The 18,183-nt window shown below is 39.5% G+C and overlaps 1 protein-coding gene across 1 annotated transcript in view; it reads right to left on the bottom strand.

The window, feature by feature from the left end:
- LOC126198565 (uncharacterized) overlaps window positions 1-338 on the bottom strand; it is a 61,510-nt gene extending 61,172 nt beyond the window's left edge. The window contains exon 1 of the mRNA XM_049934995.1: window positions 241-338. Coding sequence (XP_049790952.1) covers window positions 241-304 — 64 coding nt within the window. The 5' untranslated portion in view covers window positions 305-338. The remainder of the gene's footprint in view (window positions 1-240) is intronic.
- Between the last annotated feature and the right edge of the window lie 17,845 nt (window positions 339-18,183).

Here is an 18,183-nt window from a genome sequence, read left to right as displayed (position 1 = left end):
GCCTTTGGGAAGGTAGGTAGGGCATCTGAAAGCACTGAATGAATCTATATTTCAGTCTTGATCGAGAAGAGAAGTTTACTAGGCCACATTACATGTCAACAACTTGACGGTTGTCGTTATGTCAGACATCGTGGCCAGAGAAGGAACGTAAAGCACTGTGAATATCAATTTCCATGCATGTTCATATGGGGCCCAATATTTCGGTATGAAACATTCACTCGATTTCTGCATCCCACTCACCAGACGGGTTTCGTGTTCGCTTCTTAATTTGTTTATTTCTATTACTCTCCTCAACTTCGGCCATGCTACAATCGAAGTATCGAACAGCGTCTTCGACACAGCCATAGTTACTTTCATTATGTGGGATTTGGAATGTTTTGAATTTGCAGATGAATTCCGTATGACGATCTGGGGATTTGTCAAGAGAGAAGGTCCTATAATTGCAAGTCCTGAAAATAAAAGCAAAAAGAATAAAAGTGTTCAAATTACCATTATTTGAACAATCATTGTAGGAACGACATTTTTCAGCTCTATCTGTCAGAAAACCTCGAATCCATTCTCAAATGTGGCCCTGTATTCCGTTATTTCGTATTTTGCTCACTAGGCATTAGGCAGCACTCCAGAACTGAATGGAATGCCTGTCGGATGCAAATGTTGTATAAGTCTGTTGCGTCCTGAATCTCTGGTGAGGTATATGGAATTCAACTTCAGAAAAAGGAATACAACATACAAAACATTTATAACGTCTTAAGGAGGCCCCACACGTAAATGTATGCTTGACAAGCATAAAGCTGCAAGCTGCGTGCCCAAGCATGTCTGAGTGTGTGTACGACATATTTGCACAAGCGTTAAGACTTTACAAGTAGGTTGATCGAATTTCGATCATGCAACTTGCAAGCGTTTAGGGTGTGTACCAAGAATAGGGAGGGTTGTGCGAACATTTGTCATCTAGCTCGATTTAATTTTTATTTGGTTCTGTTAAATCACATCCCGTACGAACGCTGTCCTGTACTGTAGATCCAGTCGAAGAAGAGAGAAGAAAATCAACAGTACTGTGATACAGTTTCCAATGCGTGCCTACCACGAATGGTTAATGCGAGAATAATGTTTTCGTCTCTTTAACTTCTCTTCACTGCATATATCACATTTTCTGTCTTTTTTTTTGTTATACAAACAAAATGGTTGTCGAAGCCAGCGCATCGTCGCGTGAGCTCGACATTTTCTGATAAAGAAACTAGTGATTGTACAAACTTGCTTGAACAGTGTGTCAGCGCAAGGAATTTATGCGAGCACGCTTGCGCAAGCATGCTTGTCAATAGTGTAATTACGTTTGTGGCCGCCTTTACAATGCAAAGTGTAACTTAAAGAGAAGCAAACACACAAAGAGTAAACAAAAGGGCCTACGCCCTGGAATAGCTACAGAACTGCAGCTTCGGCACTATCAATGTCTTTGGCGGGGAGATTTTAAATGTGAAAATAAAATTTCAACACTCCCACTGTTTGAGCATCTTAAAACCCATTTTTGACTAACAAATGCTTGTTCAGTGGTTTGGTTCAAATGTCCGCATATTGTTTATCACATGGAATATACTGGATAATGATCACTCCCTCTTCATACTTCTCTCTTATGAAATGATATCTGATTTCAATGTCTTTCGATACTTTGTAATACTCGGATTTTTTATGAGTCTGGTTATCTGAAACGACTCAGAAGTTTTAGCAGGCACATCACGTCTTTTACAACCCTACTGTATGCCATGCATCCGGCTTCTGTGTGCTCAAAGTCCTCAAACTTTGATGCTGATAGCACCACGTCATCGGCACATTTGACAACAGAAAAACAAGATAGGAAGTAGATCATTTTGTTTTTATATCTCCCAAGTAATCTGCGTTGCTATATCCGAACAGAATCATGTTGTCTTCACTCATTTTGTACAGGATACCAATGTCTTTCGTGCCCTTTAAGTACTTGAAAATGACAGCTTGACAATGATTCTCATCATAATTTTTCAAGTAATTGCCCACTTCATTGACTGTAAAAACCAGATCTGGTCAACTAATAGCTGCGAGAAATAATAGTGAACCAACTGCTTCTCTGAATGGAAATTTCGCTATAACTGACCCATTTTCATCCGCTCAGTACAATTTAACATTTGGATCCGCCGGAACAGGTACAGGATTAGAATTTTCCATGCTAAAACGTTTCAAGATTCGCTTTGCATATGCTGTTTGGTGCACAAACAACATTTTTTCTTCTCTATTTCGCCCAATTTCCATTCCCCAAAAAACTCTCACTTCGGAAAGTTCTGTTACAAATGATTTTGCCATTTCATTTACAATGACTTTGACTGATTCTTTGCTTTTTCCAATCAACAGACTATCGTATACAAACAAAGCCCAGAAAACCAGTTCATTTCCAAATTTCCCAGAGAAAATACAGATACCTGTGTCGCTCTCTTTGAAATCAGACTTCATCAAGAACTGACAAAATGTTTGATTCCAACAACGTGACACCTGCTTTAAATCGCACATTGACTTTTTAAGCTTACATACATATTTGTTCTCATCCAGCATCACACCTTACGGTATAAATTTCCTCGTTCAGTTTTGCATATCAAAAGGCGATTTTTACATCAAACTGAAACATCTGAAAATGTTTTTTGACCGAAATCTCGAGCAGAGTGTATAGAAAGTTTCGTTGTAGTCCTATCCAGAACGTTGAGTGAATCGTCTAGTAACAAGTGGAGCTTTATAGTGGGAACCATTTTTAGTTTTCGATACTTGACTTTTGAAAATCCACTTTGAACTATCGTCGTTTGTGTCTCTTTGGGCACGATGATCCAAGTTTCATTCAGTTGATGCGCGTCGGGTTCGTTTTACATTGCTCGTATCCATTTTCCATTGTCTGGACACGAGACTGCCACTTCAAAAGTGTTCAGTTCAAAATAATTTGCATAGTTTGCATCATATCTGGCTGGCTCGTAACCTGCCAGACTGCTGTTGATCTTCGATTGATTGTTGATTATCTCAATCCGTCTGCACCTGTGCTTTTCTCTCCTCTTCAGCTGATGGCTCGACATCAGGTTCTTCAGTGTTCGAGTCCAGAATAGGAAATAAATGACGTAAATCGACACATCTTGATTTGAAATGGATTTATGGAGGGTCAGGGTTCCCTCATTGAAGCTCACGTCTGGATCAAAAAGTTGTGGTGGTTCCTTATGTATTGGTTTTTATATATTATGAAAAGCTGGATTTAATGTTATTGTGCCCGCTTCACAACTGTAAAATTATTTACGTCAGTGACTAAGTTGTGGTACTTGCCTGACACAGTATTTTTATATTTAAAGACACCACCAACAAACAATATTCCAGATATACAACTATTTTGGTTGTCGAAATTGATTTTCTTGTAAATTATTTTTACTTTCGTGAAAGTGCAAGGGTAAAGATATTCTCGCAATTTCGTTAAGTGGGGATCGAAAAAGTTAACTGAACTCAGGAAGAACCGCTAATCATCTACACATCCACATCTACATGTATACTCTGCAAATCACATTTAAGTGCCTGGCAGAGGGTTCATCGAACCACCTTCAGAATTCTCTGTTATTCCAGTCACGTATAGCGTGTGGAAAGTACAAACACCTATATCTTTCTGTACGGGCTCTGATTTCCGTTATTTTATTGTGATGATTGTTTCTCCCTATGTAGGTCGGTGTCAACAACATATTTTCACATTTGGAGGAGAAAGTTGGTGATTGGAATTCCGTGAGAAGATTCCATCGCAACGAAAAACACCTTTTTTTAAAATGATGTCCAGCCCAAATCCTGTATCGTTTCAGTGACACTCTCTCCCATATTTCGCGATAATACACAACATGCTGCCCTTCTTTGATCTTTATCGACGTGCTACATCAGTCCTATCTGGTAAGGATCCCACACTGGATAGCAGTATTCTAAAAGAGGACATACAAGCGTAGTGTTGGCAGTCTCCTTAGTAGAACTGTTACATTTTCTAAGCGTCCTGTTGTAACGATTCATATGAATGTTATTTAACTTAAGTTTCTTCTGCCTGGTCCATTGATGAATGAATGTGAAATTTTCATGTTTCATTAAATTTATTCACATTAATCGACATCCGAACTTCACACTTGTCATGTCAACAAAACACAGACAGACTTCACTGATCTCTTTTACTTTCAAAAGTAACTTCAAAACAGAATCGTCACAGCATCGCTTTATATAGAATTTTAACAATAACTTCCAAAATAAAGCGTTATTAATTTTGTACAATGTCACAGCATCGCTTTATATAGAACTTTAACAATAACTTCCAAAATAAAGCGTTATTAATTTTGTACAATTTTGCTATTACAATTAAAATTCACAAAACGTAAAGAAACTGTTGTTACAGCCGAATAAGGTACAAAATACAATATTGAATGACAATCATTTATAGTAATATCTTTAGTTTCCCATAAGTAAATCATTCTGAACTTTAATTACAATAATGTCTGTTGTATTATTTTAGTTACATAATTAATTAAAGTTTGGGTTTGGTTACTAACATTTAATGGTAGTACAGAGCTCGTGCTTTATCCAATTAAATACATAAAATGCACAAATAAGGCCTGAAATTCTGGAAATTGGAAAACTGTGAGATGTAAACAATTGGAGAGTTAATTAGAAATGTAATTACAAAGAATATTAATTTCTTGATTAGTTACTTAATTTAGTATATGCACGTAGCTTTATCAATGACAACAATACAGCCAGCCGGGGTGGCCGAGTGGCTCTAGGCACTACAGTGTTGGAACCATCGAGCGCTACGGTCTCAGGTTCGAATCTTGCCTCGGGCATGGATGTGTGTGCTGTCCTTAGGTTAGTTAGGTTTAAGTAGTTCTAAGTTCTAGGGGACTGATCACCTCAGAAGTTAAGTCTCATAGTGCTCAGAGCCATTTTGAACAACAATACACTGATAATTATGACAACACATGTTCTTCCAGAACATTCCACATGCCTCTGCAATGAATATCAAGTTTTTATCAAATAGGACAGAATGATACATATAAACACACACATACAAAGCCTTAGGAAGCACTGAATTGTCCGATAACCATATGCATATAAAAAAAGGTGGTATCGGACATTTTATATGAGTCTTGGGGGAGGCTGTACCGTTATACACCCCCCCCCCCCTCCAGCCACTCTTACAAGAATTACTTGTATGAATGGCTGCTAAATACATATACTCAATCAAAAAAATCAAAAAACTTTTCTTTTCTTAGCTGTCACTCCAGTCACTGGTTCACACTGTGCATCTTAAGGAATTGGCAGCTCACAATCATCAGTCCTTTTGCACTGTCGATCTTGTGTCTGCAACCCCTCTTCTTCTGGCAGTCTCTACCTGCAATAGCACAGTCCACTATTAGTTTCACAGTTTTTTAATTTTCACTTCCAGGTCAGGTAAGGATCTTGGATACAGTTCTCTAGGTAGGAACACGGATGAACTCATTACTCAAGGTACTCATGTAGCTTATAATTACAGTCACATCAGGTATGAATATATCAAAAGCATTCACACATTACTCTATACCAGGGCTTCCCAACCTTTTCAGCTGGCGGACCCCTTCTTCAGTCGAAAATCCATGGCGGACCCTAGTCAGTAAAGAGCACAGTAACTTTAAATTTCAGAGCGAAACCCATGGGAACTGAAAGCTTCTTAATGCAAGTGCCATGTTCCCAATGACCCCCCCTCCCCCCCCCCCAAAGTATCAATAGTCTTTGGTTTAGAGATTAATGCCTACTGTATCCAGACACTTACTAGTGGATTTACTCCCTTTGTTCAACACACTATAGCCTGATTAAAATTACTTGGTAATTGACATTTCACAGGTTGGATCTGCCTTCCTCCAAGAGCAATCAACGTCACGTCCAAACTGTTTGCTGTTGACAAGCTGCTGCTTGTGGTCTGTTCACTTACACTGTTTGGCTACTGTTGTGTAAGAAGCATACATGAAGAAAAATGTTCAAATGTATGTAAAGTCTATAGGACTTAACTGCTGAGGTCATCAGTCTCTAGTCTTATACACTATTAACCTAAGTTTAACTTCCGCTAAGGACAACACACACACACACACACACACACACACACACACACACACACACACACATGCCCGAGGGAGGACCCGAACCTCCACCAGGAGCGGCCGCGCAATCCACAACGACATGGCGCCCGAGACTGCGCGGCCATTTCGCGCGGCTTTGAAGAAAAGATGCAGACCCATGATACGGGAAATAAACACATCACGAAAGAAAAGAGGCCAAGGAATTGCCTTTAAAGGACTATTGTGACATATGTTGTGCAGTGCGTGGGAATACATTCACCCAGTTTACATGCGTTTCCAAACCCGAATTTCGCAAGCCAATGTCCCAGTTCTGCTTTTGGGTGGTCAGGTAAACATTTAAAATCGATTCTGGAAATCTGCTTTCCTAAAGCCGTTTTCCAGTTCCACAATCCATTTTCGTGCGCATGTAAAAAGCCCATGTAAACAGCTTGGAAAGTCTAGTTATTTTTATGTCATTGCGTATCTACTGAACGGCAGCTGTCAGTCCATAGCCGGCAGCTAGCAGGCGGCATTGCAACAGTGTACTGTCAGTTGGTAGCTGGCAACTGGCAGGGGGCGTGGCAACAGTTTAGCCACAGCTGACAGCTTCAACTACTACTCGGACACTATATCATGGCAGTCAGCCTCGACTGTAAACAAAGTAGGAAAACAAACAGACTCTCTCGTTTCTGTATAAGATGAAAAAGCATTTCATAGAACATAACACTTTTTTTCTCAAAGCAAACAATTCTGGCAGAGGAGGTTTACCTTTTACAAGGTGGCACGTGAAAAGTCCTCATTGCTTACGCTTGCAGCCAGTAGCTACAATATAGTGTCAGAGTAATAGCAAGTAATTGTAACTGAAGTATGGGCAGGCCATATTTTTAACTGAGAGGACGGAATATATTATAAAGAAAAGAAATCAGCTTTAGATATCATTTTAATTTTCGTAACAAAAATATCAATGCCAACTGAATTCAATTAATAATTATTTTGTAAATGGTAGAAGACAGAAACAAAATTCCTACAGAGTTATAGGTCAGGTACATTCACTGAGCATCTTCGAACAAAAATGCTTTCTTCCCTACTATAGATGGATCTGTAGGAATAATAATGGAATCCTAATGTGATGGTTGAGGGTGCTTCTGCTGACACAATTTTGAAAAGTTGGGTTCAATTCTTGACAGCTGGAGACGGATGTCTGTTTCCACATCTAGACAGCTTCGGTACTTAGTTTTGTGGGCAGCATAGGTCGAGAATCCAGATTCACACATGTTGTTGTTGTTGTTGTTGTTGTGGTCATCAGTCTTGAGACTGGTTTGATGCAGCTCTCCATGCTGCTCTATCCTGTGCAAGCTTCTTCATCTCCCAGTACCTACTGCAACTTACATCCTTCTGAATCTGCTTCGTGTATTCATCTCTTGGTCTCCCTCTACGATTTTTACCCTCCACGCTGCCCTCCAATGCTAAATTTGTGATCCCTTGATGCCTCAAAACATGTCCTACCAACCGATCCCTTCTTCTAGTCAAGTTGTGCCACAAACTTCTCTTCTCCCCAATCCTATTCAATACCTCCTCATTAGTTACGTGATCTAACCACCTTATCTTCAGCATTCTTCTGTAGCACAACATTTAGAAAGCTTCTATTCTCTTCTTGTCCAAACTAGTTATCGTCCATGTTTCACTTCATCGTCCATGGCTACACTCCATACAAGTACTTTCAGAAACGACTTCCTGACACTTAAATCTATACTCGATGTTAACAAATTTCTCTTCTTCAGAAACGCTTTCCTTGCCATTGCCAGTCTACATTTCATATCCTCTCTACTTTGACCATCGTCAGTTATTTTATTCCCTAAATAGCAAAACTCGCTTACTACTTTAAGTATCTCATTTCCAAATCTAATTCCCTCAGCATCACCCGATTTAATTTGACTACATTCCATTATCCTCGTTTTGCTTTTGTTGATGTTCATCTTATATCCTCCTTTCAAGACACTGTCCATTCTGTTCAAGTGCTCTTCCAAGTCCTTTGCTGTCTCTGACAGAATTACAATGTCATCAGCGAACCTCAAAGTTTTTACTTCTTCTCCATGAATTTTAATACCTACTCCGAATTTTTCTTTTGTTTCCTTTACTGCTTGCTCAATATACAGATTGAATAACATCGGGGAGAGGCTACAACCCTGTCTCACTCCTTTCCCAACCACTGCTTCCCTTTCATGCCCCTCGACTCTTATAACTGCCATCTGGTTTCTGTACAAATTGTAAATAGCCTTTCGCTCCCTGTATTTTACCCCTGCCACCTTCAGAATTTGAAAGAGAGTATTCCAGTTAACATTGTCAAAAGCTTTCTCTAAGTCTACAAATGCTAGAAACGTAGGTTTGCCTTTTCTTAATCTTTCTTCTAAGATAAGTCGTAAGGTTAGTATTGCCTCACGTGTTCCAACATTTCTACGGAATCCAAACTGATCTTCCCTGAGGTCCGCTTCTACCAGTTTTTCCATTCGTCTGTAAAGAATTCGCATTAGTATTTTGCAGCTGTGATTTATTAAACTGATAGTTCGGTAATTTTCAAATCTGTCAACACCTGCTTTCTTTGGGATTGGAATTATTATATTCTTCTTGAAGTCTGAGGGTATTTCGCCTGTCTCAAACATCTTGCTCACCAAATGGTAGAGTTTTGTCATGACTGGCTCTCCCTAGGTCATCAGTAGTTCTAATGGAATATTGTCTATGCCCGGGGCCTTGTTTTGACTCAGGTCTTTCAGTGCTTTGTCAAACTCTTCACGCAGTATCTTATCTCCCATTTCGTCTTCGTCTACATCATCTTCCATTTCCATAATATTGTCCTCAAGCACATCGCTCTTGTATAAACCCTCTATATACTCCTTCCACCTTTCTGCTTTCCCTTCTTTGCTTAGAACTGGGTTTCCATCTGAGCTCTTGATATTCATACAAGTGGTTCTCTTCTCTCCAAAGGTCTCTTTAATTTTCCTGTAGGCAGTATCTACCTTACCCCTAGTGAGATAAGCCTCTACATCCTTACATTTGTCCTCTAGCCATCCCTGCTTAGCCATTTTGCACTTCCTGTCGATCTCATTTTTGAGACGTTTGTATTCCTTTTTGCCTGCTTCATTTACTGCATTTTTATATTTTCTCCTTTCATCAATTAAATTCAATATTTCTTCTGTTACCCAAGGATTCCTATTAGCCCTCGTCTTTTTACCTACTTGATCGTCTGCTGCCGTCACTACTTCATCCCTCAGAGCTACCCGTTCTTCTCCTACTGTATTTCTTTCCCCCATTCCTGTCAATTGTTCCCTTATGCTCTCCCTGAATCTCTCTACAACCTCTGGTTCTTTCAGTTCATCCAGGTCCCATCTCCTTAAATTCCCACCTTTTTGCAGTTTCTTCAGTTTCAATCTGCAGTTCATAACCAATAGACTGTGGTCAGAATCCACATCTGCCCCTGGAAATTACTTACAGTTTAAAACCTGGTTCCTAAATCTCTGTCTTACCATTATATAATCTATCTGATACCTTTTAGTACCTCCAGGATCCTTCCAGGTATACAACCTTCTTTTATGATTCTTGAACCAAGTGTTAGCTATGATTAAGTCATGCTCTGTGCAATATTCTACAAGGCGGCTTCCTCTTTCATTTCTTCCACCCAATCCATATTCACCTACTATGTTTCCTTCACTTCCTTTTCCTACTGACGAATTCCAGTCACCCATGACTATTAAATTTTCGTCTCCCTTCACTACCTGAATAATTTCTTTTATCTCGTCACACATTTCATCTATTTCTTCATCATCTGCAGAGCTAGTTGGCATATAAACTTGTACTATTGTAGTAGGCATGGGCTTCGTGTCTATGTTGGCCACAATAATGCGTTCACTATGCTGTTTGTAGTAGGTAACCCGCACTCCTATTTTTTTATTCATTATTAAACCTACTCCTGCATTACCCCTATTTGATTTTGTATTTATAACCCTGTATTCACCTGACCAAAAGTCTTGTTCCTCCTGCCACCGAACTTCACTAATTCCCACTGATAACGACGTCCTCTAGAGTAGTCCCCGCCCGGAGATCCGAATGGGGGACTATTTTACCTCTGGAATATTTTACCCAAGAGGACGCCATAATCATTTAATCATACAGTAAAGCTGCATTTCCTCGGGAAAAATTACGGCTGTAGTTTCCCCTTGCTTTCAGCTGTTCGCAGTACCAGCACAGCAAGGCCGTTTTGGTTAATGTTACAAGGCCAGATCAGTCACTCATCCAGACTGTTGCCCCTGCAACTACTGAAATGGCTGCTGCCCCTCTTCAGGAACCACATGTTTGTCTGGCCTCTCAACAGATACCCCTCCGTTGTGGTTGCACCTACGGTACTGCCATCTGTATCGCTGAGGCACGCAAGCCTCCCCACCAACGGCAAGGTCCATGTATGTATTTTGTGGCAAATGGAAGTAGTACACGTTTTGCCTTTTCGACAAGAGGGTACTACTTCTTGTTATCCAAACGGATCCAAAAGTGTGAGTAACCGTCAATGTCAAAACTTGGTTTCAAGGTGGAGTCTGTGGCAATTTCTATCAACAATCCATATACATTTGATGATAGAATGTTCGGCTTTTTGGATACAGTGAATGGGTTGACCACCCATTCGTATTTCTGTAGCTTCTCATCTTCAGCTGTTGGGAAATAATGTTCCAACAATGACATCAAGCTTCGGAGATGTTCCAAGATGTGATGAAACAAATTCTTCCCAAGCGCCAATGTTTTGTTTTTCAAAAACTCCTTGAGAACAGAAAAACACTCGACCTCCTCCTCCTCGACACTCTATCCCCAGAAATTGATTTTCCTCTTGAATGCTCGAACTTTGTCGATAGCAGTGACTTTTGTTTCACTTTACCCTTGGAGTGAAATATTCATTTCGTTCATTATGGAGGAAATATCTGACAAATAGGCAAGTATACACTGCCAATTTTCGTCATTAATAAGGTCTGCTAATTTGGTGTTATGCTCCAAAAGGAAAGCTAAAACTTCCAATCTTAATTCGTACAACCGAGAGAGTGCATTCCCACGTGAGAGCCACCTCACTTCTGTGTGGAGAAGCAGGGAACGATGAAGGCTTCCCATATCTTCACACAGTATTGTGAGAAATCTTGACTTCAACGGCCTTGATTTTATGTAGTTAATGATTTGAATGGATTCGTCTAAAACTTTCTTGAACGAAACAGGCCTTTGTTTTGTAGCTAAAGCTTATCTATGGAGAGCACAATGACTACTGCTGCAATTATTGGCGTTTTCTTTTGTTTTTGTTAATGCTCCTACTGTAGGATCCGTCATAGCTTTTGCACCATCTGTGCACACATCTATGCAGTTAGACCACGAAACTTCGTTAGTCCTTAAAAAATCATCCAATAGACGGAATATTTCAGCACCTGTTGTGTTGGCAGATACTGGTCTGCACAATAAGAGGTCCCCCTCAAAACATCCAGAACATTCATAACGGACAAAGGCAATAAAATCGCTAATCCTGCAACATCAGTGGATTCATCTATCTGCAGAAAAAATAAAGTGTGTTGGATGCGAGAAACAAGAGTATCTTTCACATCATTTGACATGTCAACAATGCGTCTCTCGACAGTATTGTTTGATAATGGCACCGAAGATACAAGCTTTACTGCCTTTTCGTCTAGCATGCAAGAAACAATATCATTAACACACGGATTTATGAGATTTTCTTCAATGGTATGAGCTTTGCCTGTGTTTGCCACTCAATAACTAATCAAGAAAGAAGCTTCTAATGAATTTTCATTAATTGTTTTTGCATGCGTTTTCATGCAATGCTGAGAAGCAACTAGTTCAGCACTCTTCCTTTTGAAAAAATCGATGCCTTTAGCCTGGAAATCCGGGTGAGTGCCTTCAATATGATGGTGCAATTTAACTGGAACCATTGAACTGTTCGGAAGGACTCGCGCACAAATTACACACTGAACTTTACCCTCCTTTGTCTCCATAAATTCCATTTCTAAATAACTTTCGTTGTACTTACGCTTCTTGGTTATTCCAATTCCACAGCATATTGCAACCAATGGAGTACTTGCAGCGTTTTCACATAATAAATCCGGCTGTGAAGCTTCTTGTGATTGTTCTTCCTTTGGTCGTCCTGCCTCCTCATTCATTTCAACTGGAAACTTCCCTTGTTGTGAAGGCGGTGGAGAAACTGCACCCTTCTTCAATGATCCTGACTTCAGCCACCGATCCTTGTTAGAAGTAATAAACTGGTCAAAAATCGACTTATGAAATAGGTAGTGCACTGACAAAGCAAGTTTAACATTTAATGATGCCTGGGGCCGCATACAAGCCAGCGAGCGCTGTGATTGGTCGACAAAGCTCGCTCTGCGCATGCGTGAAACGTTTTAGCGCATTTAGCGCCGTGAGCCGGCGCGCAAAGGCCCCCCCCCCCCCATATTGTTGCGAAACAGTCGATCAGAGAAGCCACATTCTCCGGTACTAAACTGTGTATGCGTTCTCACTTAGAAACCGCAAAGGCTACTTGGGAATACGACCTGAAGTAAGAGTACACATGTTTTTCACACAAAAAAAATAGTGATGAATTTGATTTTCACATTTTTATTCAATAATTTTACTCATTACTTTACACGATTTGGTGAAACGTGGCCGCGGACCCTCTAGAAAGAGCCAGTGGATCCCTAAGTGGTCTGCGGACCACACGTTGGGAAGCCCTGCTCTGTACTATTAGCATATTTACAAACAAAAGTCACACAAAATTAAGCATCTCTAAACTGTAAAGATTTAGCTATATGCAGATTAAAGTCAATGAACCAAAAATGAATTATATATGTATCCATTCTTATTGGTTAATATTTCAGTATATTCCACTATACAGTATATTTGACCCCTCCCCTAGATCTAATTTAACTCTTCCACATCAAAGAAACTCACAGACTGCTCACCATCACACCATCTTGTAGTAATAGACTTTTTGCAAAATGTCTTTTGTCACAGTGCAACTTGTCCATTTAGTAACACATGTACATCTTTACCATTGTCCATTAGCAAATTCATAAAATCATGACCATGCCTGTAATTCTCAAAGAAGCACCCACAAATCAAATACATGCTCTACAGGCTATAACTACAATATTTGGTCAATCACTATTGTAGGAAAGTCAAATTTAATACACAGTTACATTTTCAAATTATTCCTCAAATAACATCACTCAATAGCCGTTACATACAGAAAACTTATACTACATATAATGGATAGTATTTCCAGTAAGAGATAACTTCATTGCAGGTTTATAGATGAGTAAAAGAAAATAGAATGCTACATAGCCCAGAGACCTAGTGCTCGCCACGCACTTGACACAAAGATGTGTCCTCCTGAGGTCTTTTACATCATCTCAATTTTTCTTGGTGTTTGACACTTACTCCATGTTGTTTGATAAAAAATAGTTTGTGAGGTTTTAGATTAAGTCTACATTCATAGTTTTTCACTTTTTCAGGTTTCTCACTAAACACATCTTTGTATTCCCACAACAAACTACCTAATTGATCTGTCTTTTCTTCAGGTAGACTTCCAGCTTCTTTTAGTTTGGTGGCCACTAATTTGGCATACTTGTCTTCACTGCATTCTTCTTCATTGTCTTTCTTGTTAATGTCAATTTTTTTTCATTTACGCAATTCTTTGCTGTACAATTTCTATTGTCTGAATTTTACTTAGAGCTACATCAGATGGTTGCTTGATGTCATGTCCCTCTTTTACACACTGTCTAAATTTCCCAGAACTCATATCAGTGTAAGCCTGCTGATTGGTTGTATCTTCCCAGTTGAAATGCAATTCTTTACAAATAATCTTCATGACCCATATTACTCTGTTGCTGTCACTATAACCCTTGTAAGTGTCCCATAAAGTTCCCAGCATCACATCTAAATCATAATGTCTGTCCACATGTTCCTTACCTGATGATACCTTCCCAGTTTCCATTGGTACAATCTGGTTATCATATTCTTCACAAATACTACTGACATCATCTTCATCACCATTAATTAGATCTTCTTTAACCTTCATATACACCATGCCATCTAATTCCCCCCCCCCCTCATCATTATTAATGTCACTTTCACTATCAACACCGTCACACATGCTATCATCTCCAATACTAGGCACTTCACAACATCTTTACAATGATCATCCGAATTGTTGACAAGAACACAAGCACAGGTAATATCACTTAAGTGCTTAACAGTGATAGGTTCTTCCTCCATTAATTTACCTAATCCAAACTCACCAGGATTATTATCAGAACCAACATTTTCTTCACATACTTCTTGCCGCACTGATTATATAGACTTGAGATAGCTTCCTCCTCTAACGGAACCTCTTCAAAATTCTTGCAGATGCTATTACTTTTATCTTCAACACTTTCATTCATACTTTTCCAGAATTTACTGTCAAACTGTAATTTGCTAATATGATGTGCTCTTCTTACATTAGTACTGTCATTTCCACTCCAATATCTTTGATTACCGTGTCTTATGTATTTATTTTCGATGTTTCTAGGCCGGTGGTGTTTAGCCTGATTTCGGTACTTATTTCTCACCCCAAACTGACAGGCTCCCAATGAGGCATCCATCAGTTTAAATTGCCTGGTGTTGATTGGTGATTATCCAATTGTCTGTTATTATTCTTCCAAGTTCTCTCCCTATTGTCATATCCTTTTTTTTATAATAGAGGTGGAGCCCCTCCACGCCCACACCGGCATGATGGCCAACACAAAAGGTCTACTGCCATCTCTGCTTAAGGGTTAGTATTCACTAAAGTGAGGTGTCGCAGGATGTGGGTGCTGCGATGTTTGCGTACGTCTGGTTAGGATTAACCATTAATACGCGCTCATCTGGAGATAGATTGGTCGAAATCTGACGAAGGGTAGCGGTTTGAAGGGCAGAGGAAAAAAAGTGCCAAGGCAAGAGCCAAGGGAAAAAAACCTCTGCGAAAGTTAGGTCGGGCGGCAAGAGCAGTAGCGGTTGTCTTGCTGCCTGCGATAGGTTGTACAAGGATAGGCTTTGTTAGTAGTGGGTATCATGCATGTCGATACCTTGATGTTGTGCGTTTGTGCTGCTCGGCGGCTGGTGCTGGGTGCTGGTACAGAGTCCTCGTTCAGCGTCCTGCAACCTGCAACAGTTAGTTTTGTTATCGGTCTTGTGTCCGATGGTCATATACCGGAGGCACAGTGTGAGGGAGTGTTGGCAGATTGTTCGTGCGTCTGTGGGCGAGCTCGTCGGTGTCCCTGCTGTGGCCTGTTGGTCGGCTCTAATAGCAGCTGGTGGTTGCCAGTCAGTGTTGCTGATATGCAGGGGCTTACCGACGTTTGTCGCTGTTTGCGTATGTTAGTTTACAATAGGTGGTTATGCCCTAGCTAGCAGTGTCTTTGGCCGCTTGTGTTTCCACCTGTGGTTGTGATCGTAGTTTCCCAGAGTGAGGATGAAAGGGTTGTTCGAGTGTCTCGAGTTCCTGTATAGTCGTGTGCCGTGTTTTTTGAATACTTCCTTGAGGGTATCAAGGCGGTATTCATGGTGAAGATCAACGGTGCGTGTGTAGCGTGGAGCATTGCTAATGATTCGTAGCACCTTGTTCTGTATGATCTGCAGGCGGCGCAGTCGTGTGGGAGCTGCATATCCTCTGTTTCCATTCCTATTTCTATGGTTGATCCAGTATCACTTCTATTGTAACCTCTATTATTATTCTGATTTACATTGTCACTCTTGCCTTGATTCCTGCTCTTATTCCACCCCCCACCCCCCCAGATGGTTGATTTCCAAATCTGCCATTACTTAACCTCTCATTTCTCTCAAAGGCTCTATCCAACTTATCTACACACCTCAAGAACTGATCTACAGAGTTGTCTGGTCCATAAATCAACTCCGACTGTACTCTTTTCGGTAATATCCTTTTTAAGGCATCTATTTGGATTAGTTCATCAAAAGGACTGTCTAAGTATATTAATTTCCTCAGTTGGTTTTCACAAAAAACATTTTAACCTACCATCACCTTCTTTATACATTCGACTATTCAGAAACTCACTTTTAATCCTAGCTTGCTCAGATTCTGACCAAAACTTATTTAAGAACTTTCTTTCAAATTCATCATATGACATGGTAGAATTAACATTCTGATTGGCCTATGAGATTGCTTCTCCATCCAAAAATCGCTTAACAAATTTAATCTTAACATTGTCTGTTATGCCATTACTAAAATTATCCTGGCAATGCTTTAAAAACTCAACAGGATGCAATTTCCTGGAAAGCATTTTAAAGGTATGCCACCCCATACACAATTAATATTGCTACCAAAATTTCTTTGAGCTACATCCTCTTGTAATTCTACAACTTTCTTACTTAAATCTACAACATTATTTTTGCACAAATCTATTTTTTCATCAAACTTCAGTTCTACATTACTTATTTTATTGGTAATGCCTGCAAATTTTAACACAGAGTTCCTTTTGTAAGTTTCTACTTTTTCTTCTAAGAATCTCCTAGTCTGCACAACCTCTACTTGAAGTTTAGAATTTTCTACTTCTACATGCTTATATAGTTTTTCGAATCTCTCCTCATTTTTTGACAACTTCTGTGTGAAATTAGTTTCTAATATCTCTAACCGTCCTTCTAATACTCCTACACGAGTATTGACCTCACCCAGCCCTGTCGCAACCGTAATTTTTAGTGCTGCCAAACCCTCCTGGATTTCCCTTATCTTGCCGGTCGGAGTGGCCGTGTGGTTCTAGGCGCTACATTGTGGAACCGAGCGACCGCTACGGTCGGAGGTTCGAATCCTGCCTCGGGCATGGATGTGTGTTATGTCCTTAGGTTAGTTAGGTTTAATTAGTTCTACGTTCTAGGCGACTGATGACCTCAGAAGTTAAGTCAAATAGTGCTCAGAGCCATTTGAACCATTTCCCTTATCTTATTAGTATCTTTCCTAATCTGTCCCACCTGTTCCTTCACTTCTTGGTTAATCTGTCCCATCTCTTCCTTCGCTTCTTTCATATGCTGCATTAATAACATTAACAAATCATCTCCACCTACTCTTCCCTGTGCAATTGGAGCACTCATGGCGACATTTTCACTGGAACCCTTTAACCAAAGCTTCGATCTACATTTTGATTACTACCAGACGATACTTCACTAGTGCTTGATCCTAGGTCTGAAGTGTTTTGTATTGGTTCACTGCTTACAAGTTTTCCTCACTCATGTTTACCTTGTCATTATTGGCCATCGTAAATTACGAAATATAAAAACATCCCAGGCAAATGTTTGTCACTTTCACAAAAACACTAATTAAGAAAATAAACTGTTACTCATCTGATGGTTGACGGTGCTGTCTGAGAATTTGGTCCTTTTTATCCACACCAACTCTTTCCATGCAGCGCCATCCATTCGCTCTGTGCGTCCATAGCACAAAATTTTTCAAGACAATTTATGCTTTTCATTTGTCTTACATTCACCTGAAACAGTCACTTGATAAACATATTTCCACATTTCAAACATCGATTGCAGCTCAACTCCACCAATTGTAACTATTCATGTGAATGTTACTTAAGTTTCTTCTGCCTGGTCCATTGATGAATAAATGTGAAATTTTCATGCTTCACAAAATTTATTCACGTTAATTGACATCCGAACTGCACACTTGTCATGTAAACAAAACACAGACAGACTTCACTGATTTCTTTTACTTCCAAAAGTAACTTCAAAACTGAATCGTCGCAGCATTGCTTTATATAGAATTTTAATAATAGTTTCCAAAATAAAGCGTTATTAATTTTGTACAATTTTGATATTATAATTAAAATTCACAAAACGTAAAGAAATTGATGTTACAGCCGAATAAAGTATAGAACACGATATTGAATGACAATCTTTTATACTAATATCTTAAGTTTTCTGTAAGAAAATCATTCTGAACTTTAACTACAATAATGTCTCTTGTATTAATTTAGTTACATAATTAATCACAATTTGGATAACTACAATAATGTCC

Source organism: Schistocerca nitens, chromosome 8 (genome assembly GCF_023898315.1).
Source record: "Schistocerca nitens isolate TAMUIC-IGC-003100 chromosome 8, iqSchNite1.1, whole genome shotgun sequence".
Classification (NCBI taxonomy): domain Eukaryota; kingdom Metazoa; phylum Arthropoda; class Insecta; order Orthoptera; family Acrididae; genus Schistocerca; species Schistocerca nitens.
The sequence above is the reverse complement of the archived record's forward strand: the minus strand, read 5'-3'. Positions and strand labels throughout refer to the sequence as shown.